This window comes from Eulemur rufifrons, chromosome 2, assembly GCF_041146395.1.
Source record: "Eulemur rufifrons isolate Redbay chromosome 2, OSU_ERuf_1, whole genome shotgun sequence".
NCBI classification, from domain to species: Eukaryota; Metazoa; Chordata; class Mammalia; order Primates; family Lemuridae; genus Eulemur; species Eulemur rufifrons.
The window spans coordinates 11,348,143-11,375,466 of NC_090984.1; the positions used below are offsets into that span (position 1 = coordinate 11,348,143).

At 51.7% G+C, this 27,324-nt stretch overlaps 1 protein-coding gene and 1 non-coding gene across 5 annotated transcripts; both read left to right on the forward strand.

The window, feature by feature from the left end:
- SLC44A2 (solute carrier family 44 member 2 (CTL2 blood group)) lies at positions 1-26,787 on the forward strand. Of its 4 annotated transcripts, XM_069495700.1 has the most exons (23): positions 13,610-13,646; positions 14,169-14,217; positions 16,722-16,795; positions 16,909-16,993; positions 17,593-17,677; positions 17,778-17,888; positions 17,978-18,038; positions 18,131-18,254; positions 18,364-18,447; positions 18,536-18,648; positions 20,589-20,720; positions 20,806-20,905; positions 20,991-21,083; positions 21,252-21,336; positions 21,820-22,082; positions 22,159-22,253; positions 22,881-22,984; positions 23,090-23,163; positions 23,252-23,322; positions 23,435-23,523; positions 24,652-24,736; positions 25,566-25,713; positions 26,038-26,787. In XM_069495700.1, exons 1-22 carry the CDS (start codon positions 13,610-13,612, stop codon positions 25,670-25,672), a joined length of 2,121 nt encoding a protein of 706 aa, XP_069351801.1. In that variant the 3' UTR covers positions 25,673-25,713; positions 26,038-26,787. The 4 variants fall into 4 exon arrangements, with proteins under 4 accessions (XP_069351783.1, XP_069351801.1, XP_069351791.1 ...); XM_069495682.1 differs by lacking the exons at positions 13,610-13,646; positions 25,566-25,713; positions 26,038-26,787 and adding exons at positions 1-65; positions 25,183-25,549; XM_069495690.1 differs by lacking the exon at positions 26,038-26,787 and having other exon boundaries at positions 25,566-26,033.
- Positions 10,241-10,345, forward strand: LOC138381073 (U6 spliceosomal RNA). Its single transcript, XR_011233019.1, has one exon. It is a non-coding gene; the product is annotated as a U6 spliceosomal RNA (small nuclear RNA).
- Positions 26,788-27,324: the final 537 nt, after the last annotated feature.

Here is a 27,324-nt window from a genome sequence, read left to right on the forward strand (position 1 = left end):
CTGGCTCGGACTCCCCTCCCCGCCTGCCGCGGCCATGGAGGACGAGCGGAAGGACGGAGCCTACGGTAGGAGCCGCCTCCCGCCCGGGGCCGCCTCTGCTGAGTTGGGGGGCGAAGGCGAATGGCGAGCGCGGGGGACATCTGCGCCCTTATGCACCCGCGCTGCCGCGAGGCCCCTCCGCCCTCCAGCCCTCGCACCCCGCGCTGCGCGAACCGCACGCCCTCTGCTCCAGCCAGGTCGCCCCGCGTCCCCTCCGGGGAGCTCCAGCTCCCCCTCTGGCTGATGGGCCGGGGCGCATGGCGCATGCTCCGCCTGGGGAGGTCCCGTTATCTGGGCGGCTCGGATGGCGGGCGGGGGAGGGGAGGTGCGGCGACAGGCGTTTGGAAAAGGGACAGGGCCCCGACCTCTCCAAATCCCCCTCTTCTTCCAAACCCTTTTATGCACTTCTTCCTCCTGCGCTCATGCCCCCTGTCTCCCCTAGAAGTAGCCGTTCCGGGCTTTGGGCCAGATGGGGAAACTGAGGCAAGCCTGGGTAGACCGAATTCCTGGGTGGGAGCCCACCGGGTCTGGGCGGCTGCCTGGAAAGGGCGGAAACAAGGGCGTCTCTGGTCAGGGGACAGGAAGGAAGCCGGAAACAATTGAGAAACTTTCCCCACCCTGTGCAAGGGGCTTGGGGGCACCAGTCTCCCATTTCGCAGGGTCCCGGACACTGGGACCCCCATCCCATCCCGCGAACCTGCGAGGGCGGCCTTAGCCGCGTGGCCTACGATGTGGCCCTCTCCTGGGTTCTCACGGTGGGGGCACGCTGGGGTCCTTTCTCTTTATTTTGGGTGACCAGGACCCAACTTGGCCCAAGCCCCATGTGGCACTGCCCTGGGGCTAAGGGGCTTTGTCACTCCCGCCTTGTGTGACAGGCACTTCCTGGAAACTGTGAGACCTAAGGGCCTTGGGGAGGGGGCGGAAACTGCTCGCAGATAATCAAAACAAGCAGGCCAGAGCTACACCCGCCTCCCTCCAGGGACCTCGGCCTCAGGGGACTGCAGGGAGAGATAGGTGGAGGAGGCAGGGACTGTCCCTGCCCAGCCCAGCCAAGAGGGAGGCATTGGGACCTGGCCACTGCCCAGCTACCCCTCTCCCTGCTTCAAAATGCCAGCCCAGACCTCTAGAGGGGCTCTTTTGGTCTTGGTTTTGGCTCAAGCTCCAGCCCCTGGGGCTGCTGTGCCATGTGTCCCTTGGGTGTGACTGGCTGTCTCTGACCTGTGAATCTCAGCCAGGAGTCCTGGCCAGGCCCTGCCTGCCTGTGGCATCTTTGGTCTCCCTGAGATCCAGCTGGGGTGAAGGTGGGAGGCAGAGTGGACAATGATTTTATTCACCCAGCCTTGAGTTTGGCCAAAGGATGGGACTTGGCCGTGGGTGGGACTAAGCTAACCCTCTCGGGCCCAGCCAGGCCCACACAGGAGACAAGGGACCTCCGCCTGACAGATCTGGTGCTGGGCTCTGGAGCACATTCAATCAACAGGTATTTACCGAGCACTATACAGCCAGGGGTTGAGACGCTGGCGACATAGCAGCAAGCAAAGGAGAAAAAAAAATCTGTGACCGCAGGGAGGGGACAAGGGACTACATATGTAATTTTAGGTTGTTTTAAGTTGTGAAGCAAAAAAACAAGACACTGTCGCTGTGTGTGGAAGAAGCATCAGGGATTATTTTAGGTTACTAAGAGCTGGAGGTTGAGCCAGCCGTGGGAAGATTTGGGGGAAGTGTGTTCCCCACAGAAAGGACAGCAAACAAACCACAGAGTTCTTTAATTAGTTTTCGCTGTGAGGGCAGAGGGGGCCACCTGGCATGACTGCTCTTAGTAGGGATCTTGTTTAACTTGTAGGTGATTCACTCTCACTAGAACCGAAATCCTGGGGGCTTTGGGCTGCCCCCTGCAATCCCTGCCAGATAAGGGGAGCATTCCTGTAGGAATGCGTGCAAGAGTGGCTCGTGTACCCTTCCCTCCTGCCCCAATGGCTTTGTGTCAGTTATTGTGAATTCAAGGGGTGACATCAGACAGACCCAGGCTCAAATCCTGGCTGTGACACTTACGAGCTGTGTGGCCTTGAGTGAGTCAGTGACCTCTCTGAAACTACACATCCTTGTCTGTAGGGTTGGGTGGAGCACAGTCCCAGATGGGAAGTGTTTTGCATGGTTCCTGGCAAGCTCTACGCACTCAGGAGACCTCTGAGGCTGGTTACACTGGGGGACATGGATTTCCCATGAGCTGGAGGAGAAGTAGTCTTCTCTGACAGACATAGACTTGGGCTGGACCAGGCAGGACAGGAAGCTTCTTCCTCGTCACAGATCATATCTAGAGGAAGAAAGGCAGTAGCTCCAAAGGAAATGGGGAAATGGCTCTGGGCCCCTGCGGATGTCAGCAATGGGCATTGCCAGCCTTCCCACCCACATTTGGCAAGAGCAGTGCAGAAAAGGATTCTACAACCTAAAACAGTAGACTCTGACCAGGGAGGGAAAAAATTGGGGAAAAAAGTAGTGGTGCTTGTTAAAAAAGCAGGGTCTCGGCCAGGCGTGGTGGCTCACGCCTGTAATCCTAGCACTCTGGGAGGCCGAGGTGGGCGGATCGTTTGAGCTCAGGAGTTCGAGACCAGCCTGAGCAAGAGCGAGACCCCATCTCTACTAAAAATAGAAAGAAATTATATGGACAGCTAAAATATATATATAGAAAAAATTAGCCGGGCATGGTGGTGCATGCCTGTAGTCCCAGCTACTTGGGAGGCTGAGACAGGAGGATCACTTGAGCTCAGGAGTTTGAGGTTGCTGTGAGCTAGGCTGACGCCACGGCACTCACTGTAGCCTGGGCAACAGAGTGAGACTCTGTCTCAAAAAAAAAAAAAAAAAGCAGGGTCTCTGGCCCCATTCACTAGAATCTATTTAAGCCTGCAGTGGGACCCTGGAATCTGGTTTTTTTTTTTTTCTTTTGGGGGGGGTACAGAGCCAGACTGTGTCACTCAGGCTACAGTGCAGTGGCATTATTGTAGCTCACTGCAACCTCAAACTCCTGGACTCAAGCAATCCTCCTGCCTCAGCCTCCCAAGTAGCTGGGACTACAGGCGTGCATCACCACACCTGGCTAATTTTTACTATTTTTAGTAGAGGTGGGTCTCGCTCTTGCTCAGACTGGTCTCGAACTCCTGAGCTCAAGCAATCCGGCTGCCTCGGCCTCCCAGAGTGCCAGGATTACAGGCTTGAGCCACCACGCCCCATCAACTTTTTTTTTTTTTTTTGAAGCAGGAAATACATACATAAAAAGGCACAAATCCTAAAAGTATGAGGCTAAACGAGTTTTCACAAGGCGAACACCTCAGATAACCAGCACCCAGATGAGAAAAAAAGAATATTATCAGTAGCCTCTCATGCTCAAGGAGCGCCTAGAAGTATTATTGTTATTTTATTAGTATATAAATTTTTAATTGAGGTGTAATTTACATACCAAAAAACCACACAGATTTTAGGAACACAGTTAGATGAGTTTTGTCAGATATATAGACCCATGAGAACACTAACCCCCCAAAAAAGATATAGAACCACAATCCACAAACTACAGTCCACAGGTGGCATGTGCCCTGTGGCTTGTTTTTGTTTGTTTGTTTCTTAATTTTTTTTATTGTGGTAAAAAGCACTTGACATAAAATTGACCATCTTAACTATTTTTATTTTATTTTATTTTATTATTATTTTTTTAGAGACAAGGTCTCGCTCTGTCTTCCAGGCTGGAGTGCAGTGGTGTGATAATAGCTCACTGTAGCCTTGAACTCCTGGCCTCAAATCATCCTCTCACCTCAGCCTCCTCCTGAGTAGCTGGGACTACAGGTTCGCACCACCATGCTTGACGGATTTTTAATTTTTTTTTTAAAGATGGAGTTTCACTATGTTGCCCAGGCTGATCTTGAACTCCTGGGCTCAAGAGATCCTCCAGTCTTAGCCTCCCCAGTAGCTGGGACTACAGGCACGTGCCAACTCACCCAGCTTCATCTTAACTATTTTTAAATATATAGTTCTATAATGTTACTTAAATTTAGATTGTTGTGTGGTGGCCTGTTTTTGTAACTGGGCTAAGAATGGCTCTTATATTTTTAAATGGTTGTAAAAAAAAGAAAGAAAAAAAAAAAAGAAAAAGAATACACGACAGATGATATGTGAACAGCAAAGCTGAAAATCTTTAATATCTGGCTCTTTATAGAAAAAAACTCACAGAACCCCAGTAGAGAATTTTCCCCGGAGACTTCTCTTGTGCTTTTTCCCAGGCAACCCCTAAAGAGAGTGGTATTTCTCTTTATTTATTTATTTTTACTTTTTAGAGACAGAGTCTCACGATGTTGCCCAGGCTGGTTGAACTCTTGGGCCCAAGCGATCCTCCTGCCTCAGCTTCTATAGTAGCTGGGACTATAGGGACGTGCCACCACACCCAGCCTCAGAGCATTATTTTTAAGTATGATTTTAAACTCTTATACAGCTCTCTCGCTTTCTCTCTCTCTCTCCCCCGTCTCTCTCTTTGCAAAAAAAAAGTAATTAAAAAAAATCTTATATAATAAAATTAATAGATTTTCCCTATTGGGGCAGGGAGACTAAAAACTAACAATGGGTCCTTAATCACATGGAAGATTTTAGCTTTCCATGTAAAAGAACCTTCTACAAACCCTTAGCCAGTTGTCCTTGCCCCAGAGGTAATGCAGCCAAGAAGTCTCCTTCCAGACCTTAGACTACTAATTTCTGAGTTTATGTGTGGCACCAGTATCTTTTTAAAGCTCCTCTGGCTGGCTTAATGAAAACAATAGTACTGTTCCCACAGTGGAATACTATGTATCCCTGTAAAAAGATAAAATAGGTCCAACGGTGCTGGTGGGAAACAATGTTCAATTATTACCTTAGTCTGTGAAATTGCAAAGTCGGAAACACTGTGTAACAAAACAGGGTTAAGGGATAAGTAGTTACAAATTTGCTTGAGTAAGTGTATTGCAGACAGTGTCTGGAAGGAGAAAACAGAAACGGAAACAGGAACTGCCCCCAGAGACAGGAAGTGGGGGTCTCTAGGCCAGGGGTGAGAGGCGAGAGTGATTTGTCTTAGTCTAAACGATTATTCAGGCTGGGCACAGTGGCTCACACCTGTAATCCCAGCATTTTGGGAGGCTTGAACCGGGAGGATCACTTGAGGCCAGAAATTCAAGACCACCCTGGGCAACATAGCTTATATTTTTAGACCCCATCTCTAAAAAAATAAAAAAGTTAGCTGGGCATGATGGTGCACACCTGTAGTCCCAGCTACTTGGGAGGCTGAGGCAGGAGGATTACTAGAGGCCAGGAGTTCGAGGCTACAGTGAGCTGCACTGCACTCCAGCCTGGGCAACAGAGCATGACCCACTCCCAAAAGAAAAAGAAATGTCACCTAGGAGCTCTAGTAAAAAATTAAAGCAGGGAAGGAATGCGTGGGAGTGATCTACAGGGCCTGGATGTGTTTTTTTTTGTTTTTTTTTTTAATGGGCACTTAAGCAACAAGGGGATCAGATAAGGCTATCCTGCGAAGTGACCAGGGAAGGAAGGAAGGGAGCTGTGCGGAGTATTTCAGGGAGGGGCTGTGTGCAAAGGCCCTGGGGCAGGAATGTGTGTGATCTGGTTGAGCAGCAAGGAGGCCCCTGTGGCTGCAGAAGGTGAGGGCAGCATGGGAGTGGGTAGAGTGTGCAGGGCCTTATGTGCCACAGAGAGGACTTGGCTTTTGTTCTGAGAGAGATGCGAGCCACTGAGGTTTCTGAGCACAGGGGGAATGTGACCTGACTCAGGTGTTCACCAGCTCCCTCTGGCCTCTATGGGGTCCAATGGCAGAAGCCAGGAGACCAGGACAGAGGCAATAGCACTAGTCCAGGGGCATGAATCGCCTGGTACCAAAATGCTAAATAAACGCACATGTCTACACAAAAGCTGCCCATGGCTTAGCTGGGCGTGGTGGCGCATGCCTGTAGTCCCAGCTACTGGGGAGGCTGAGGCAGGAGGATTGCTTGAGCCCAGGAGTTGGAGGTTGCTGTGAGCTAGGCGAACACCACAGCACTCTAGCCCAGGCAACAGAGTGAGACTCTGTCTCAAAAAAAAAAAAAAAAAAGAAAAGAAAAGAAAAGAAAAAAAGCACGTATGTGGGCAGCTGGAATACTCATTCCCCAGGCACAGACTTCTGCAGAGGTGGAGGGCAGCCAGGCCTGGCTGCGCGGGTGAGGCCTTGGGCCACTGCAGCCCCTGGGGACTTGGCCAGTGTCCGGAAGCTGTGGGGGCTGGGTGGCATTTGACGTCCTGGCACTAGCATTGTGACTGGGCAGCCTGTGGTGGCTCCCTTATCTCCCACGCCCACTGCGGCTGGGTGTGCCAGCCATCATGGCCAGCAAGGCCAGGACCCACGGGCCACACTCCCCAGCCCCCAGCCCCCTGATTGGACCTCATCTAACAGCCCAATTCCCCACCATCGCTGCATCCTTAGCCCTGCCTCTGCCAGTATCTGCCAAAGAAAACGCCTGTGTTGGCTCCAGAAGGGCATTGGTTGGTTTGCAGCACTGTTCCTGTCCAGCCGTGTACCCTGAGCAAGCAGCCTCAGTTTGCCCCTCTGCCAAATGAGATCACACTAACAGTTAGCGTGTGTCGAAGCTAACCAGAGCCATGCTAAGTGGTTTTTGCACATCGAGTCGTAGAAAACACCTACAAAGGAAATGCAAATATTAGTTTCATTCTATAGACAGGAAAATAGCAGCTGAGAGAGGGAAAAGCTTTGTCCAACATCACCCAAGAAGAACATGAGCCCCCTCCTTGGTGTGAGTCCCCCACTTCCAAGCTGTGGCTCTGTTGGTACAATTACATTCCCTCTCTGTGCCTCAGTTTCCCCAATATTGTGGGGGAATAAATGACATGACTTTTCATTCCTCCCCCACTCTGCCATTGCAGCCTCAAAGCAGCCACCAACAATGTGAAAATGAGCAGGCCATGTGCCAATAAAACTTTATTCGTGGACACTGACATTCGTATCGCACATCATTTTCAACATCACAGAGTATTCTTCTTCTTTGGATATTTTTCAACCGTTTAAAAACGGAAACACCATTCTTAGCTCTGAGCCATCCAAAAACAGGTGGTGGCCTGGATGTGCGCCAGGGGTGGTGGTTTGTCAACCCTTGGTGAGGACAGTTAAGATGCTGTGGTTGGCAGAATAATGTCACTCCCCCCCAAAAATATCCATGTCATCATTCCTGAGACTTGGGAATATGTTAGCTTACAATGGCAGAAATGGGACTTTGCCGATGTGAATATGTTAAGAATTTTGAGATGGGAGATTATTCTGGGTAAAAATGGAAGTCAGGGGAGGGGAGTCAGAGAAGGACATGGAACAATGGAAGCAGGGGTGGGCTTGATGTGATTGCTGGCTCTAAAGTTGGAAGAAGTGGCTACAAGCCAGGGAATGCGGGTGGCCTCCAGAAACTGAAATAGACAAGGAAACAGATTCTCCTGTAGAAATTTCCAGAAGGAACACAGCCCTGCCAGCACCTCGTCTATAGCCTAGTGAGATGCATTTTGGACTTCTGACCTCTAGAACTGTAAGATAATGAATTTGTGTTGTTTTAAGCCACCAAGTCATTGGTATTTTGTTACATCAGCCACAGGAAACTTACACAGTTGCCCCTTGAACGATGTGGGCCTTAGCAGCGCCAACCGTCCACAAAGTTGAAAATCCACTTTTTTTTTGGAGACAGAGTCTCCCTCTGTTGCCCTGGCTGGAGTGCAGTGGTGTCATCATAGCTCACTGCAGCCTCCAACTCCTGGGCTCAAACGATCCTCCTGCCTCAGCCTCCCTAGTAGTGCCCGACCACACCTGGCTAATTTTTTTTTTTTTTTTTTTTCTGTTTTTAGTTGCCTGGCTAATTTCTTTCTATTTTTAGTAGAGACGAGGTCTTGCTCTTGCTCAGACTGGTCTTGAACTCCTGAGCTCAAGTGATCCTCCTGCCTCGGCCTCTTAGAGCGCTGGGATTACAGGCGTGAGCCACCGCGCCTGGCCCACATATAACTTTTGACTCCCCCAGAACTTAACTACTAATAGCCTACTGTTGACCAAAGGCTTACAGATAACATAAAGTCGATTAACACATTAATTTGTATATTATGTGCTGTATTCTTACGGTAAACTAGATGAAAGAAAATGATATAAGAAAGTCATAAGGAAGAGAAAATACATTTATTATTCATTAAGTGGAAGTAGATCATCATAAAGGTCTTCATCCTGGCTGGGCGCTGTTCCTGTAATCCCAGCACTCTGGGAGGCTGAGGCAAGAGGACAGATTGAAGGCAGGAACTCAAGACTCAGCCTGGGAAACATAGCAACACTCTGTCTCTACAAAAAATTTAAAACTTAGTTGGGTGTGTTGGCGTGAGCCTGTAGTCCCAGCTACTCGGGAGGCTGAGGCAGGAGGATTGGTTGAGCCCAGGAGTTGGAGGTTGCTGTGAGCTAGGCTGACGCCATGGCACTCTAGCCCGGGCAACAGAGTGAGACTGTCTCAAAAAATAATAATAAAAAAAAAACAGTTTACTACTGTTTATTGACCCTTTGACATGTGCTGGGTACATGTGTCTTTTTTTTCCTTTCTTTTTTAAGAGATAAGGTCTTGCTCTGTCACCATGCCCGGCTAATATTTTCTATATATATTTTTAGTTATCCAGCTAATTTCTTTCTATTTTTAGTAGAGACGGGGTCTCGCTCTTGCTCAGGCTGGTCTTGAACTCCTGAGCTCAAACAATCCGCCTGTGTTGGCCTCCCAAAGTGCTAGGGTTACAGGTGTGTCACCATGCTTGGCCTCAACTGTTCATATTGTTATCTTGCAACACTGTTGCAAAGATTCAGCAAGGTCCCCTTCTGCAGGGCTTAGATCTGGCTTAATTATCAGAAACCATTAGTAGTTGCTGTTCCCCTCCCTGCATCCCCACCCAGCTAATGTTAATGAGAACTAATGGAACCCATCAGATGATAATACCAATGTTCCTGCTTCCCTGAGAGCCCACAAGGCCAGGCCTTGAGCCAAACCTATGCCCAGCGCCCCTCTCTCTCTGCACTTTTAATTCCATCTCACCTAGGGGTAACTCAAGTTCACACAGCAAGATCATGGCCCAGGTGTCCCACTTATGACACCAAACCTGCAGGCTCAGCAATCGTTTCCTGAGACAGCCGAGACTTCCCCATGTGCCCTCCGCTCTCCAGCCTGGCCCTGGCATGCTGCTCAAACACTGTCAGTGGCTCCCACGTACCCATTAAACCTGTTTTGGAGATGGTGGTCTATCCTGGGTGACTGGCAAACTTTTTCTCCTCTCTGAGCCTCAGTTTCCTGTGCTGTACAATGGGTTAATGACACAGCCTCCAGGACGGTATAGAGGGTTCGAAAGGTGGTGAGTTCTTTTCACTCACCACTCGCTGTTTTTACATAGCTACTCCCACTCTGCCAGTCTCGCTGCTGTGCCAGCTGATTCCAGAAACTTCCAGTACTCTTTTAACTCTCCACCCACTCGCCTTACTGGTCTCAACACCTATCAGATGGCAGAAATATTCTCCTGCATTTTCCCCTCATACTTTTTTTTAATTTTTTGAGACAGAATCTTGGTCTGTCACCCCGACTAGAGTACACTGCAGCCTTGAACTCCTGGGCTCAAGTGATCCTCTTGCTTCAGCCTCCTGAGTAGCTGGGACTACAGACATGCATCACCACGCCCGGCTTCTTCCCCTCATACTTGTAATAGTTTTCAGTTGTTGTATATCTGCATGATTAATACATATGGAATTTATTTTGCTATCGGTTGTGGGGGTTAAGTTTGTTTTCTTAGAAATGCACAGTTAGGGCTACTGAATGAAGGGTCTATCCTTTCCCGGCAGACTGAAAATTCCACATTTATCAGGTATTAAATTCTTTTAAGTATAAAACTCATAAATTAATTTTTAAAGATGTGCACATGGAAAACTCTACACTACATTTTTATTTTCAGTGTTTCCTCTGTATATGCAGATTATGTATCATGGTTATTCATTCAACAAACACTTACTGAGTCCCTCTTTTGTGCTTGGCACTAGGCCGGGCGCTGGGGACACAGGCATGGATGGACAATTAGCAACCGATATGTAAATGTATAACATGTCAGATGGTGATAAGAAACAAAATTTAAGGCCAGGGCTCGCTTCAGCCACACATGGGCTAAAATTGGAACAAAAAAGAGGAGATTAGCACGGCCCCTGTGCAAGGATGATGTGAAAATTCATGAAGGGTTCCATATTAAAATAAAAAGAGTTTTTTTAAATTAAGGCCAGGTGCATTGGCTCACACCTGTATTCCCAGGACTTTTGGAGGCCAAGCTGGGAGGATCAATTGAGGCCATGAGTTCAAAACAGGCCTGGGCAACATAGTAAGACCCCTGTCTCTACAAAAAGTTAAAAAAAAAAAATTTTTTTTTAAAAAGGAACAAAATTTAAAAGGTAATAGGGAGGCCAGGTACGGTGGCTCTGGGAGGCTGAGGTGGGAGGATTGCTTGAGGTCAGTAGTTCGAGACCAGCCTGAGCAAGATTGAGACCCTCCATCTCTACCAAAAATAGAAAAAATTAGCCAGACATGGTGGTGCAAGCCTGTAGTCCCAGCTACTTAGGAGGCTGAGGCAGGAGGATTGCTTGAACCCAGGAGTTTGAGGCTGCAGTGAGCTGTGATGATACCACTGCACTCTACTTGAGACGACAGAGCGAGACTGTCTCAAAATAAATACATAATTAAAAGGTAACGGGGAGCCAGGCACAGTGATGCATGCCTGTACCACTACATTCCTGTAGCCCCAGCTACTCAGGAGGATTTTTGAGCCCAGGAGTTGAGTCCAGACTGGACAAAATAGCAAGACCCTGTCCCCCCCCCCCCCCCGCAAAATAATAAAGTAATGGGATAAAGAGGAAAGGGGTGCTATTTTAGATAAGGTGGTCAGAGAAAGCCTCTCTGAGGAAGTGATATTTCAGGAGAGGCCTGAAGGAGCTGGGCCTACATGAATGTCTGAGAGAAGAGCTTTCTAAGCAGAACAGCTAGTGTAAAGGCCCTGTGGTGGGATGGTGCCTGGTGAGTTTGTGGTAGCCAGGAGGCCAGTGAGGCTGGAACAGAACAAGCCCAGGGGAGACAAGGAGAAGGTGAGGGCTGGGAGGTGACAGGGCAGATTACGCAGGGCCTTGTGGGCCATAGTGAAGAGTTGGGCTTTTTCCTGCAGTGAGATGGGAGCCATGGAGGAATGTGGGCAGATGAAGGACTTGCCCTCACTGAGGTTTGCACAGGCGCCTCTGGCTGCCATGGGGAGGAAAGCCTGCACTGGTCCAGACAGATGATGGGGCTATGTGACAAGGGTGGGGGCTGGGCAGGGGGGTGAGAAGAGGTGGATTCTGGGTAGATCAAAGGCACAGCAGATGGGAAGCAGAGAGGCATCCCAGGTTCCTGGCCTGAGCATCTTGGAGGACAGAGCTGTTGTTACTGAATCATGGGGACATTTGGGAGCTTGGATGTGGCCATTCTGAGTATGAGGTGGCACACAGGATGGGGGGAGGGAAGTGTCACACGGGTGTGGGTGTGCAGCTCAGGGGCACGGCCCTTGTGAGAGTGGTCAGTGTAGAGCTGGCTGGTGAAGTCCTGAGTGTACACAAGTGTCCCCGGGGGACCCCGTGTAGGCGGGAAGAGAAGTGGCTCATGGCCTGGGCCCAGACCCACACTCTCTGTCCACTGCTTGGACTGGGTCAGGTGGAACCAGCCGGCCTTTGGGCTGGCAGGAACAGCAGGAACCACAGGGCTTCTTTGGGAGTCGTGGTCACCCAAGGGCGTAGCTTGGAGCCTCAGGCCTCGCCTGTTTGCTGAAGTCTGTGGCCCAGGTGGGGCCCTCTCAGCTGGAGAGGGCCAGCTGGGGGAGAGGGATTTTCTCTAGGGACAAGCTGAATTAGTGACCAGAACCCCGCCTGGGGAGTGCCGGACTCTGAGGCAGCAGGTACAATTATTGAACTCCATCTGTGTGTGACCACACTGATTGTATAACCCCCACGATGGCTGCATACCCGCCCCCCACACTAACTGTGTACTGCCCTGTTAGCCATATAGCCGGCTGTGCTGTAAGGTATACATCTGGCCTCAAAGTGGAGAGATGCAGTAAGAGCAGGCATAGTTTGCAAGGGAGTATACAGTTGGCATGTGGGCGGATGGTTATTGTGGGGGTGTACAGTAGGCATGGGGGGAGTACAGCCAGCCGCGTGTACCATGTGGTTGTATACCCCCATGCGATACCTCCACAGTGGCTGTACACTCACACCAGCTGTATACCTTCACCCCAACTAGACACACCCACACAGATTAAACACTCCTATGGTAACTGTATACCGCCCTGTTGACTGTGCCTCCACAATGACTGTATGCCCCATACTGGCAGCACCCACACACCTACCATGCACCCCCACATCGATTGAACACCCCGACACTAACTATACACTACATCCACTGCCAACTGTAAGCTGCAGTGCTAACTGTATACTCCCTGGTATTCCACGTTAGATCTTTGAGGACCAGTTTTGCTTTTATACCTTAGCCCCATTTCCCAGTTGGAGAAACTGAGGCTCAGGAGAGAGACGGCATTGGGGAGTGTCCTCCGATTCAGAGGGGACAGAAGGAACATTTGAATCCAGGGCCCCTTAGGAGGATGTGGGCTCCTCCAGGGCAGGGATTGAGTGAGTTTCTCACTGTACCTGGGACCCAACCCCAGACCTGCACCCGCTGTGAGCTAAATAAATGCAAATACATTGTTCTACAAAACAATGACTTCAGGATTAAAGAGATTGAGAGAAAGTACCGGGGACAGCAGCTCTGGTGTGGGCGTGGGAGGGCCACAAAGGGACCAGATAGGGACAGTTCCAGGCAGGGGGGCTGCCAGCCCCATTTTTTTAAGTTTTCAAGAGAGTGAAGATGTGGATTTTTTGATGGACTCTCTCACTGTTGAACTGTTGGCAATTATTATTATTTTTTTTAAATGCGACAGACCAAAATAAAACACCTCCATGGCTCTGGCTTGGGCTTGGGAGTTTTCAGCCCAAATATTAAACGGTTGGTTGTGTTCCTCCTTCTGCTGGGTTTTGTTTTCTTTTTCCCTGTGCCTCAGTTTCCCCACCTGCAGAATGGGGCTCTAGAGGCGTCCTTTCAGGGTTCGGAGGTGTTCCAGGCAGTGCTGCCTGCGCCGGGTGGGTGGCCCGGGTCACAGCGGGAAGCCGCTGGTGGGTTCCCGGGGAGGAGGCGGGGCGGGCTAAATCGGGGTGGCCCTTGAGCGGCGGGAGCAGCTGCCGCCCCGCCCGGCGCCCTCCCCTGTCCCTCGGTGCTGGGCTACGGCCCAGCTCCCCAGCTCGGGCCGGTCTGACCGGTTTGGGCCGCCCCGCCTGGCTCTGCGCTGGGAGGAGCCGTCGCCAGCCCGGCGGTCCGTGGATCCCTCGGGGACGCCGGCGCGTCCAGAGCCGGGGACCAGATCCGGGACCGAGAGGGCGCCCGCGGGGATGGGGGCCGAGCGGCAGCATTACTACGGGAAGCTCGGTAGGTAGGACGGCCCGGGGCCGGCCACGCGCGAGGACCTGGGGCGCAGGGAACTGGGACAAGTGGGTGCTCTGCCCTGGACCCCCCACCGCCACCTGCCAGCCCCTTCACCACAGATCTCCCCCGGAACCGCCTCCGAGACCCCCCCTTCTCACTCCCTCACCTGAAGGATCTGCCCTGTCTCCCCTGCCCGGCACTCCCGGGGGACCCCTCTGCCCCGTATCCCCAGGCCCCACCGGGAACCTTCCCCCTCCTCTGCCTGGATTCCCGGTGGCCGCCATTCCCGCCCTCTTCCCAGCGGGTGGCGGCCAGGTAACAAGTCTGTTCCCAATTAATGACTTCTCTCTCTTGCCTGTCCCAGCCTGCACCAGCTGGGGGCTTGAGTGTGGTCGCCTGGGGGTGGGTGACACCAAATCTGCAGGGTGTCAGAATTTTACTCTCCTCAAGGCAAAGACACCCCTAGGGGTTTCTGAGAAAGAGGGTTCAGCTTTTCTGCCCAACTTAAATCTTACCGACTTTCAGGAACGCCACAGAAGTATGACCCCACCTTCAAAGGACCCATTTACAACAGGTAAGGGCTCAGGGTGGTTTTCTTGGTGGGGAGAGGAGAGGGTCTCCCAGCTAATACTGCCCCAACCCCTGTTTCTTCACACACACATCCATGTGTCCTCTGACGACTGTTCATAAACATTTGCAACTTGACAATTAAAAAATCCAAAAACTAATTTCCTTAATATACCTAGAGTTCTTACAAATGAGTTTTTTGTGCGTTTTTTTTTTTTTTTTTTTTTTTGAGACAGAGTCTCGCTTTGTTGCCTAGGCTAGAGTGAGTGCCGTGGCGTCAGCCTAGCTCACAGCAACCTCAAACTCCTGGGCTTAAGCGATCCTACTGCCTCAGCCTCCCGAGTAGCCAGGACTACAGGCATGTGCCACCATGCCCGGCTAATTTTTTCTATATATATTTTTAGTTGGCCAGATAATTTCCTTCTATTTTTAGTAGAGACGGGGTCTCGCTCTTGCTCAGGCTGGTCTCGAACTCCTGACCTCGAGCGATCCACCCGCCTCGACCTCCTAGAGTGCTAGGATTACAGGTGTGAGCCACCGGGCCTGGCCCAAATGAGCTTTTAAAACAGGCAGAAGACTGGAACAGATCTTTATAGAACAAGAAATTCTGCAGACAATGAGCTTATGAAAAGATGGTCAACCTTTATAAAAAGTAAAGGAATGTAATTTAAAACAATAGTCAAATAGAATGTCCGCATCGAAGCTTAGCAAAGATTTTAAAAGATATATTCTGCTCTGAAACTAATCTTTTGAGGGAAGAATTTGGAAATATAAAATTTATTTAATGTGCATCTATTTGTTCCAAAAATTTCAATTCTAGGGAAAAATTATTCCCAATAAACCTTGTACACCTGGACAAAAATGTATGCTATTGCTGCCATTTTTAAAAATGGCAAAAAATTTGGGACAGTAGCTGACACCTGTAATCTCAGCATTTTGGGAGGCTGAGGCAGGAGGATCGCTTGAGGCCAGGAGTTTGAGACCAGCCTGGGCAACATAGAAAGACCCTGTCTCTACAAAAAAATAAAACAAAAAATAAATTCAAATGGCAAAACCCAACAATCTGAATCACTATCCATTGGACATATTACATAGCACTCTTGGAGGCCAAGGCAAGAGAATCGCTTGAGGTCAGGAGTTTGAAACCAGCCTGAGCAAAAGGAAGACCCTATCGCTACTAAATAGAAAAATTAGCCGGGCATCGTGGTGTACACCTGTAGTCCCAGCTACTTGGGAGGCTGAGGCAGGAGGATCGCTTGAGCCCAGGAGTCTGAGGTTGCTGTGAGCTAGGCTGATGCCATGGCACTCTAGCCCAGGCAACACAGTAAGCCTCTGTCTCAAAGAAAAAAAAAAAAGGAAGAAACAGCACAATGGGTGTATCATAACAATTGAATTAACTAAAGAAAATTCTTTTGGAAAACATTTGTACCTAATAAAGAACACAAGAAAATTATTAACAGTGGTCATTTATGGAAAGAGTAATTAAGGAGAGGGACTTATTTCTTTATTGTATACACACCTGCATGGTTTTCATTTTTGCCATGTTCATATTTAATCTTGTGATAAGAAAAATAGTTCGAATTTTTTTTAAATGTTGATACATTGTTGGGTGTGGTGGTACGTGCCTGTAGTCCCAGCTACTTGGGAGGCTGCGGCAGGAGGATTGCTTGAGCCCAGGAGTTCGATGTTCAGTGAGCTGTGATTGCACCACTGCACTCCAGCCTGGGTGACAGAGCAAGACCCTGTCTCTTAAAAAAAAAGCAAAAAAAAAGAAAAAAAAAAGCCAGCCATGCTGACTCATGCCTGTAATCTCAGCAATTTGGGAAGTAGGATTGCTTGAGGCCAAGAGTTCGAGACCAGCTTGAGCAACATATTGAGACACCTGTCTCTGCAAAAAATAAAGAAAACTTAGCCAGTCATGGTGGTGGCGCCTGTAGTCCCAGCTGCTTGGGAAGCTGAGGCAGGAGGATCACTGATGCCCAGGAGTTGGAGGCTGCAGCGAGCTATGATTGCATCACTGCACTCCAGCCTGGGTGACAGAGCAAGACCCTGCCTCTAAAAAAAGGAAAAAACCTAGCACTCTGGGAGGCCGAGGCAGGAGGATTGCTCGAGGTCAGCCTGAGCAAGAGCGAGACCCCGTCTCTACTAAAAATAGAAAGAAATGATTTGGACAGCTAAAAATATATATAGAAAAAAACTAGCCAGGCATGGTGGCACATGCCTGCAGTCCCAGCTACTCTGGAGGCTGAGGCAGAAGGATTGCTTGAGCCCAGGAGTTTGAGGTTGCTGTGAGCTAGGCTGACTCGACGGCACTGTAGCCCAGGCAACAGAGGGAGACTCTGCCTCAAAAAAAATAAAATAAAATAAAAAAATAAAAAAAGGAAAAACCCAAACTACTCAGGAAAATGTGTGCACATAACTCAAGGATGCAAGTATGTTTGGAAGGCAGGATGAGCTGTGACACCCACGTCAACAAGGCTGTCACCCTGATGCTGCCTCTCTGCTCCCCAGGGGCTGCACGGACGTCATCTGCTGTGTGTTTCTCCTCCTTGCCATTGTGGGCTATGTGGCTGTGGGCATCATAGGTGAGTAGGCCTTGGGGTTCCAGGGTAGGAGGTGGCAGCCACGGCCTTTGTGGCTGGGGTGGGGCTGGTGCTGAGGAGTGTCAGTGCCTGAGCACCTCTGGGTCCCTCCACAGCCTGGACCCACGGGGACCCTCGGAAAGTGATCTACCCCACTGATAGTCGAGGCGAGTTCTGCGGGCAGAAGGGCACGAAAAATGCGTGAGTCCAACTCCTTGGGGCCCTGGTGGGGCTGAGGAAGGTTCTAGGTTTTCCCCATCCCCATCCATCCAAGATCCAATCAACAAGTAGTTATAAACTTCCCACCACCCGCCAGCCACTCTTCTAGGCCTTGGGGACACAGCACGAAATGAGACATTAAGCATCCTGTCCTCTGGCAGCTCCCATTTTAAGGAAGACACACATAGGAGAGAGATCTGATGTCAGGTGGTAATGAGTAGATTGAGTTTTATCTGCGTGGTGTCACTGCCTGGCTGTGTGACATAGGGCAAGTGTCTCAATCTCTCTGGGCCTCATTTTTCCTCCCCTCTAAAATGAGGATCGCCTGGCACAGTGGTTCACACCTATAATGCCAGCACTTTGGGAGGCTGAGGTGGGAGGATCACTTGGAGCCAGGAGTTCAAGACCAGCCTGGGAAACACAGGGAGACCCCATCTCTACAAAATCATTAAAAATTAAAAAATTTATATGGAGTGGCTGATGCTACAGTTGTTATTATGGTTGTGTTGTTTTCATTAAGATATTTTATATAGGGTGGTTAAGCAGTCCTGACAATTTCCGTCTTCCTTTTCCAACCCCAGGAACAAACCCTACCTGTTTTATTTCAACATTGTGAAGTGTGCCAGCCCCCTGGTCCTGCTGGAATTCCAGTGTCCCACCCCACAGGTAACGTGTCCCCCTCTTGTCTTTGTGTGTCTTTCCCTCTGTGAGTGCGGGGTGGGACATCTGTCCTGACCCACCCATTCCCTTCCTTCCGCCCTCCCAGATCTGCGTGGAGAAATGCCCCAACCGCTACCTCACCTACCTGAATGCTCGCAACTCCCGGGACTTTGAGTACTATAAGCAGTTCTGTGTTCCTGGCTTCCAGAACAATAAGGTGAGCCGTAGGCTGCCCTGGGAGCCCAGGCAGGGATCATGGGTGGGTGCTGGCCAGGGCAACTCACCTCTCTCCCTCTCTCTCGGCAGGGTGTGGCGGAGGTGCTTCGCGATGGTGACTGCCCCGCTGTCCTCATCCCCAGCAAACCCTGTGAGTCGGGGGTTTCATGAAGCTCGGGTATGGGGACAAGGGAGGGTCTGCAGGGGCTCAGCCTGACTGATACGATTCCCTGCTCTATGCAGTGGCCCGGCGATGCTTCCCGGCCATCCACGCCCACAAGGGCATCCTTATGGTGGGCAACGAGACGACATATGAGGATGGGCACGGCTCTCGGAAGAATGTCACAGAGCTGGTGGAGGGGGCTAAGTAAGGATCTCGGGCCTATCCCACCACTTTCCCGGGTGGGCCAGGGCATCCCCGAAGCTGGTCTGATCAGGGAGGGGGTCTGACCTGGGCCTTGTCCCCCATCCCCCAGGAAAGCTAATGGGGTCCTGGAGGCGCGACAGCTGGCCATGCGGATATTTGAAGATTACACCGTCTCTTGGTACTGGATTGTCATGTAAGTGGGAAGGAAGGGGGCTCTCCCCTGGCTGTTCCCTCTGAAGCTGGTGGGGTAGAGTCTGCCCCACGCCTGTTTTGTCCCCCAGAGGCCTGGTCATCGCCATGGTGATGAGCCTCCTGTTCATCATCCTGCTCCGCTTCCTGGCTGGCATTATGGTCTGGGTGATGATCGTCATGGTGATTCTGGTGCTGGGCTACGGTGAGTCCCCACCTCCCTGTGACCTCCTCTTCCCAGGGTCAGCAAACTGCCCAGCCCTTCTAGAATTTTTTCCTAAGCCATCAGATATTTTCCATCTTCTCCTTGGCGTATTTGTGAAGATGTTTGGCTCAGTGTTTATTAGATCAGCAGCTTGGAAACAGCTTCAGTGCTCATCAGTGGGGGATGGGTTAAGTCAGGCTCTCTGGAACTCTCTACATCAGGACCTAGATCTGTATGTTATTGACAGCAAAAGGCAGTCTCAGGAAGGCTACTTAGGCCCAGTGTGGTGGCTAACGCCTGTAATCCCAGCACTTTGGGAGGCCAAGGCGAGAGGATTGCCTGGGGCCAGGAGTTTGAGACCAGCTTGGGCAACATAGCAAGACCCCGTCTCTACAAAAAAAAAAGGTTAGCTTTGCATGGTGGCACGTGCCTGTAGTCCCAGCTACTTAGGAGGCTGAGGCAGGAGGATCGCTTGAACCCAGGAGTTTGAGGCTGCAGTGAGCTATGATTATACTACTGCATTCTATTTAGACTAAGACTCTGTCTCTCAAAAAAAAAAAAACAAAAAAGAAAAAAAGAAGTCTACTTAGCACAGTGGTTAAGGATGCACACTCTGGCACCAGAATGCCAGGGGTTTAAGTCCTGGCTCTGCCAATTTCTTGCTTTGACACCTTAGGCAAATGACGCAATCTCACTGTGCCTCAGTTTCTTCCTCTATAAATGGTGATAATTATTATTTGCAAGTTGGCAAGCTTAATGACAACAAGATAGTGTGAGGATAAAATCAGGGTAGGGGCCTGTTTAGCTTAGGCCTATAGAATTCAGAGGCACAAAGCTCAAAAAACAGTGCTTCCTGTCTTGATCATTCATTTAAACTTTCCAAGAAGGGAAATACTTGGCAAACTAATCTGAGGACGCAAGTATCAAAATATTTATGTAAATAGCGGTTTCTAACTGGGTGCTGGCATTTAGGTGACTTGATTATTTTTTTTACTTTATATTTTCCAGTTTTATTTTACAAGCTAAGATGAATGCTAAAAGTCTCTAAGGCTATTCCACTGCATGTTCACACCCAGGCTGCCCCTGTGAATCCTCCTTGCAGGGTGGAAGGGAGCCTTCAGACCACAGGGCCTCCTGACACCTACTCATTCATTCATTCATCAAACATGTTTGAGAGCCATCTGGGTTCTGGGCAGTTTTCCAGGCCCTGGGCTTATAGCAATAAACAAAACAAGATAGATCCTTGCTCCTGTGAGCTTTTATTCCTGGGAGCGTTAGGAAATTAGTAAGAAACAAATAAACCATGAAAACCTCTAGGATGTCAAAACAAGAAAGGGAGATAAGTTGGAGCATGGTGCGATACAATTCTAAGTGGGAGGAAGGGGTTCTGGAAGGTCTCATGAGATGACAATGACCTGAGGATGTGAGGGGATCCAGCCATGGGGAGAGAATCTACCAGGCAGCAGGAACTGCAAGTACAAGGCCCTGTAGGATCACACAAGGGCAGCCCCTGTTTTTCTTTTTCTTTCTTTATTTTTTTTTGGAGATAGGGTCTTGCCATGTTGCCCAGGCTGGAGTGCAGTGGTGTGATCATAGCTCACTATAGCCTCAAACTCCTGGGCTCAAGCGATCCTCCTACCTCAGCCTCTGTAGTAGCTGGGACTACAGGTGCACACCACCATGCCTGGTTTTTTTTTTTTTCTTTAATTTTTTGTAGAGACAGGAGTCTTGCTATGTTGCCCAGGCTGGTCTCAAACTCCTGGCCTCATGAGATCCTCCTGCTTTGGCCTCCCAAAGTGCTGGGATTACTTACAGGCATGAGCTGCCATGCCCTGCCCAGCCTCACCCTTGGTTTTTCCTTCTGTTATCTGTGGGCAGTTGTACCTGCTTCGCAAGGTCAGGGGAGGCGTTGGTGGGCTAAGCTGTGGTTCCCTGTGCAGGAATATTTCACTGCTACATGGAGTACTCCCGACTGCGCGGTGAGGCCGGCTCTGACGTCTCCCTAGTGGACCTTGGCTTTCAGACAGATCTCCGGGTATACCTGCACTTACGGCAGACCTGGATGGCCTTCAGTGAGTCACAGCCCCCCAGCCCTGCCCCCCATGAGGCCTTGGAGGGAGCAGGGAGCCCAGGCAGCTCACCCTCTGCCCTTTTCAGTGATCATTCTGAGTATCCTCGAAGTTATTATCGTCTTGCTGCTCATCTTTCTCCGGAAGAGAATTCTCATCGCTATTGCACTTATCAAAGAAGCCAGCAGGTCGGGGCTGGGGGACGAGGGGGCCAGGCTGGGGTCATCCTAGGGCTGTTTGGGCCCTGATGCCTATGTCTCTTCTCCTCCCTAGGGCTGTGGGATATGTCATGTGTTCCATGTTGTACCCACTGGTCACCTTCTTCCTGCTGTGCCTCTGCATTGCATACTGGGCCTGCACTGCTGTGTATCCACCGCTAGCCTGCAGTTTCTGACCCCAGGGATGGCTAAAGGCCAGACTTGCCCAGAAGTGTCCTCCAGCTTGGGGCAGGGCTAGAACCCAGTGGGGGAATGGATCCTTTGGAGTCTCTGGGGTCCCCAACGCCAGACCTTGGGTTCCTTAACAAGCCTCCAGCTTCCTGTCCACTTCCAACGAAGCGGTCTATAAGATCTTTGATGATGTCGCCTGCCCACTTACTGGGAAAACCTGTAACCCAGAGGTGGGTGTCCCCCAGGGTGGGGAGGGCAGGTATTTGCCCCAGCAGGCCCCAGATGATTTGAAACCTCTCATCCCCACTTGGAGATCATTCAGCAAACACTGGCCACCTGCTGTGTGCCCTATGCTGGGTGTGGGGGCTACAGTGGGGAAGAGACCCCATCACTGTATCCCGCAATTTCCCAGGGCTTCCTCTTTTCAACTTGACCTGTCTCCCACCCTGGGTGCTGAACCACGCATCTCCCTACACAGTGACTTCATTTCCTGCTTCCATACCCTTTTCCTGACTTCCCTGATGGCTGGTTCTTGTTTCCAGAACCCCTTCCTTTTCATAAGCCCTTATCCTGAACTCCCAATTCCTTCGTTTAACTGATGCCCTGAGTCCTGTCTACCCCATGGTCCACGAACCCGGGACCTGGTGCTCAGAGGCCACTCTGAACTCCTGGTCCCTGTGTTTTGACTCTGTTCTATGTCCCTCCTGTCACAGACCTTCCCCTCCGCCAATGAATCCCGCCTGTGCCCCAATGCCCGCTGCCAGTTCGCCTTCTATGGCGGCGAGTCTGGCTACCACCGGGCGCTGCTGGGCTTGCAGATCTTCAATGCCTTCATGTTCTTCTGGCTGGCCAACTTTGTGCTGGCGCTGGGCCAGGTCACGCTGGCCGGGGCCTTCGCCTCCTACTACTGGGCCCTACGCAAGCCAGACGACCTGCCCGCCTTCCCACTCTTCTCTGCCTTTGGCCGGGCGCTCAGGTGAGCTGCGGTTGGGGGCGGGATGGGCAACGAAGGAGTGCTGGCCCGACCACTGACCACCCCCTTCGGCCTCTAGGTACCACACAGGCTCCCTGGCATTCGGCGCCCTCATCCTGGCCATCGTGCAGATCATCCGAGTGATTCTCGAATACCTGGATCAGCGCCTAAAAGGTACGGCCCTCCCACGGCTGGCATTGGCTCTCGCTGGGGCGCGGGGCTGAGTGGCAAACCGGGATTGGTTCTTGCTTGGGGTGGGTGGGGCCAAGATGGTGAGGCGGTGATTGGTTCCTGCATGGGGGAAGGGGTGGAGCTGAGGGGCTTGTGATTGCAGTGATTAGTTGCTGTGATGCGGAAGCAGCTGAGAGAGCCCACTAGGTGGAAGTCTTACTGTGGAGGGGGCGTGTCAAGACGCCTGGCCTGCCATTGGTTCCTGCTAGAGAGAGCTGGGCTGGGGTTTGTTGGCGCTGAAGAGGGCGGGAATAAGACTGGTATCTCTTTTCTCTGGGGCGCGGCTGTGGGGCTGTGATTGGTTGTACTTTGGGGGTGGGGCTAAGGAAGTGACAAGTATTGGCTTCTGCCTGGGAGGCGGGGCCGTGGCTGTCCTGATTGGTTCCTGTCGTGGGGGTGGGGCTGAGTCCCGGGCCGGGTTGGTTCCTACTTGGAGGCAGGACAGAGAACCCCAAGGGTCCTGGTTCAAGTCTCCTCTCCCTTGTCTGTTTGGGGACATGGGCTATGGGGGTCCCTATGAATCTAAGCCGGGTCTCCCCTCACCTCTGCATCCCTTCCTTTCTCTTCCAGCTGCGGAGAACAAGTTTGCTAAGTTTCTCATGACCTGTCTCAAATGCTGCTTCTGGTGCTTGGAGAAATTCATCAAATTCCTTAACAGGAATGCATACATCATGGTGAGTGGGCCCGGGACCCCAAACCAACCCACCAGCTCCTGCTGGGTGGGAAAAGCCCCCATCTCCACCCAGGGGGCCTGATCCCTCCCTCCTGCCCCCTTCCAGATTGCCATCTATGGCACCAACTTCTGCACCTCGGCCAGGAACGCCTTCTTCCTGCTCATGAGAAATATTATCAGGTTAGGGAAGACACCGTCCTCCCACCGCCTTCCTCCTCCCCTAGTCCCTGATCCAGCATTCACACCTGCCCCTTACCGTCCCCTGCAGAGTGGCCGTCCTGGACAAAGTTACCGACTTCCTCTTCCTGTTGGGCAAACTTCTGATCGTGGGTAGTGTGGGTGAGTGGCGCCCACCCAGCCTGTTGGGGCTCTGCGATGAGTGTCATTTTCTTGGGGGGCTGTTTCCTTTGGCCAGAAACCTCCACCATCTCTGTTTCCTCCTCCTTTCCAGGGATCCTGGCTTTCTTCTTCTTCACACACCGTATCAGAATTGTGCAGGATACAGCACCTCCTCTCAATTACTACTGGGTCCCTATACTGGTATGGACCTCTGGGGACAGACAGGGGTCTGGGGAGAAGGAGGTGTTGGGACTTGGTTGGTCTTCTTTGACTGGACAGCTGTGGATGTGGGTCAGAGGGGGATTGCTTATTTATTCAGTCCACAAACATTTATTGAGCACCTACTGTGTTCCGGGCACTGAAGTGGGGGGCTTCCCTCTAGAAGTTTTTAGGGGTAAACAAATATTCATCAGTGATGATATTGGTGAATGTATGGTTTCAAACTGGGACATGCTGCTGGTTTATCCATACCATACAGGGAACTGTCAGAGCCTGTGTTGGAGGATCTGGGGGGGTCCAGGTGGCATCACCATGCAAGTGATATTGGGTCTGAGACCTGAAGATATAAGCAATATCCAGGCAGAGGGAACAGATAGTACAGCAGCCCTGAGGTGGGACCGTGCCAGGAACAGTAAGGACACCAGTGGAGCTGATGTGGAGGTTAAGGTTAAGGAGGTAACAGGACTGTGGAAGGGTTGGGTCTTCATCCCAAGGGCAGGGCTTGAAGCCCCGTGACCTAGTTTCTTATCTTAGTTCCTTAGCTTCTCTATTTGTTAGTTCTAAGATGAGTAACTTTGGGCAAGTTATTTAATCTCTCTAATAGTCAACAAATGTTTATCAAGCAGCTACCATGGCTCTGGGAGTCTCCAAATTGCTAGGGATATAGCCGTAAATGGGACAGACACAGTCTAGAGGGGTGTGGGCATTAAACCTATAAAGCCCTAAACATACATGATGTTGCTGCTAGATGAAGGCCTTAGGAGGGGTGTGCAGTGCTAGGAGGACACAAAATAGGGTCTAGATGTCATAGGTGGCTTCCTGGAGGAGGTGGGACCTGAGGACTTGCTGTTTGAGCAGAAGGACAGTGAGGTGTAAACCAGACTTGAGTCGGGATAGCAGTGCGGGCAAAGGCCCTGGGGTTGAAGAAAGCAAGGGGTGTTGTGTGGATGGCAGGACCCTGCCAGCAGTAGTGAGGAGTTAGGATATGGTTATTCCAAAGCAGGCTTCTCAGCAGGGGAGGGACATAATCCCAGTGTGGAAGGGACATAGTGGGTGGGGGCTGCTCTGGGCAGGAACTAAGGCAGGAACAGTGCATCTCCTCTCTCCCAGACGGTGATCGTTGGCTCCTACCTGATTGCCCATGGCTTCTTCAGCGTCTACGGCATGTGTGTGGACACGTTGTTCCTCTGCTTCTGTGAGTGACCCCTCACCCCAACCCTTGCCGGGCCCTGAGTCCCTTCTCCCCACTGGGCATAACATCTCCCGACAACGGGGCCACACGGTTACCTGCCCAGTGCCTCCAGCTTCCCTGGGGACTCGCTGTCCCTTGTCCTAGGGCCCCAGCATGCCTTCTTAGCTTCCCCGCTGTGCTCAGAGCAGCTCCACCCTCTCGTCCACCGCCCTGGCTACAGCTGGAACACTCTGCCCTTAGGCCCTCGGCTTCGGAGTTTCTGGCTTTGTTGGGAGGATCTGTGGCTGCCACTAACTCTGGTCTCTCGTCTGTTTTTTTTGTTTTGTTTCTTCTTTTCTCTTCCTCTCCTCCATGCCTGCTGGCTTCCCTGTTCCTCCCCTGCCTCCTTCTTCCCCTCCCTTCCTGACCACCCCCCATTTTCCCCCTGCCGGTTCCTGGGGGGAGCCCAGGTGAGGACCTGGAAAGGAATGACGGCTCTCAGGAGCGACCCTACTTCATGTCGCCCGAGCTGAGAGACATCCTGTTGAAGGGGAGTGCGGAGGAGGGGAAACGGGAGGAAGTCGAGGAGTAGACAGCAAGGGGGGCCGGCTTGGGGGCCAGGTGTCCTCCCGTAGACTGGGGGTGCATGCAGGGGGGCCTTCCTTGCCTGGGAGTGTGGGGCTCATGTGTGTCCCTCGGAGCCCGCTACAGTCCGGCCCTCTCTGGTCCTAGTGTGTCTTGCTTCCTAACCCTCTGAGGCTTCTCTGTGGCCCTCGTTCACCCACCCCGTCTCTGGAGGCCCCTGCCCGGGGGCTCCCCTCACGCCTCCCACTCTGGGGCCCTCTCTCCGCAGTGGAGGATCTGGAGAGGAACGATGGCTCGGCTGAACGGCCTTACTTCATGTCTTCCACTCTCAAGAAGCTCTTGAACAAGACCAACAAGAAGCTTGCAGAGTCCTAAAGGCCCCGCCGTCCCCCACGTCTTGGGGAGCCTCACACCAGGTGCTCTGCAGCTGGGTCAGTCCCCGCAGTCCCTGGGGCTTACCTGAAGTCCTGTCACTGCCGCTCTGCCCCCTTCCTCATTAACCAGTTACCACAAGTTTCTGGGGACCTGGAGGATTTGGGGCACCTCCTCCCTATCTGTGCCAAGGGGCACTCAGAGTTTTCACGGTGGCCACCCCAAGACCGCAAAGTGAGTCTCTCTGGCCCCTCCCTGGCTTGGAGAGAGAGAAATCCGGTGGGGTCTCCATGTCTGGGTGGCGATGTGGCCCAACCTTCGCAAGCTCCCTTATGTTCCCTGTCCCTCTCTTAACGACGACGGGACAGACAACAGGAAGGACGGTGTTTGTGTCTGAGTGAACTCCAGCTCCAAACCCTCCCGGTTACTGCTGCCTGCTCCTGCCAGGACAGAACCCCTCCTCCGTGGCTGAACAGTTGACTCAAGGGCCGCCAGAAGCATTTCTTTCTTCTTCTTCGTATTTTTTTTTAACCTGGACGTGCATTAAAGGGTCTATTAGCTTTTTTTCCATCTGTCTCAACAGCTGAGATGGGGCTGCCAAGGAGTGCCTTCCTTTGTCCCCTCCCCGCCCCAGGCGTGGCTGGGGTGGGAGTGTGTGTGCCCAGGTGGCGGTGGCTCTTGGCGGGGCGGTGGGGTGTTGATGGGAGGAGAGGGAGGGAGGGAGACTGTCGGGGAGCAGGCCTGGGTGGCCAGGTCAGAGCCAGCTGGAGGACATTGCTAATAAGCCAGCGCTTAATGGAAACCGCCTGGCTGCCTTGCGGGGTTGAACTGAATTTCTCCCCCTTCCTCCACCAGTTATTGACTCAGCTCTCTTTGTAAGAGAGGAAAGAAACTGAATCCACCTGAGGGATGATTTCATGGGGAGCGGTGGGGGGGGCAAACCAGGCCCCTCTACCCACATACCTCACCTTGAGCACCCTTTTGCCAAACTTGTGGAACTCAGGGGACCTGGTTTCCCAGTTCCCCCTTTGCCATATTCCAATCCCCCCTCACCCCCGACTTCACGTCTCTGTTCATTAGCACTGTCCCAGGATCCCGGAGAGGGAGAACCCCCCAGTCTGGGGTCTCTCGTGTCCTGTGCCTGCGCCAGGCCTGCCTGCCATCCTGTCCACACACCCCTGCGTGTAACTGCATTCCAACCACGAATAAAGTGCCTATTGTACAGGTCCAGGCCTGCCGTGTTTGTAGGGGGGAGTGGGCGGCTGGTAGGGGGCACCCCAGCTTCCAGTGTCCTGGGAGTCTCTGAGCTGGGGCAATTCTCCCAAGGGAAGAAGGAGGGGGCAGGAAACCCGTGGTCTGCTGGCTGCTGTCTCCATCTGAATTCTAGCATTCAGGCAGCTCGTGTTTCTCCTGAAGATTACTGGTGAACAAATGCCCCTGATGCCTGGAGTCCAGAAGGCAGTGGTGGCCTGCCCACTTCCTTGGTCACACCCCAAGCATCTGAGGCCCCACTGTCTAGCCCAGCAGCTTGGGGGCTGCCCCCTGGTGCCAGCTGTCTGTAACTACCTCTCCCTCCCCTCCCCTCAGAATTTTTTCTTTTTTTTTCTGAGACAGAGTCTCACTTTGTTGCCCAGGCTAGAGTGAGTGCTGTGGCG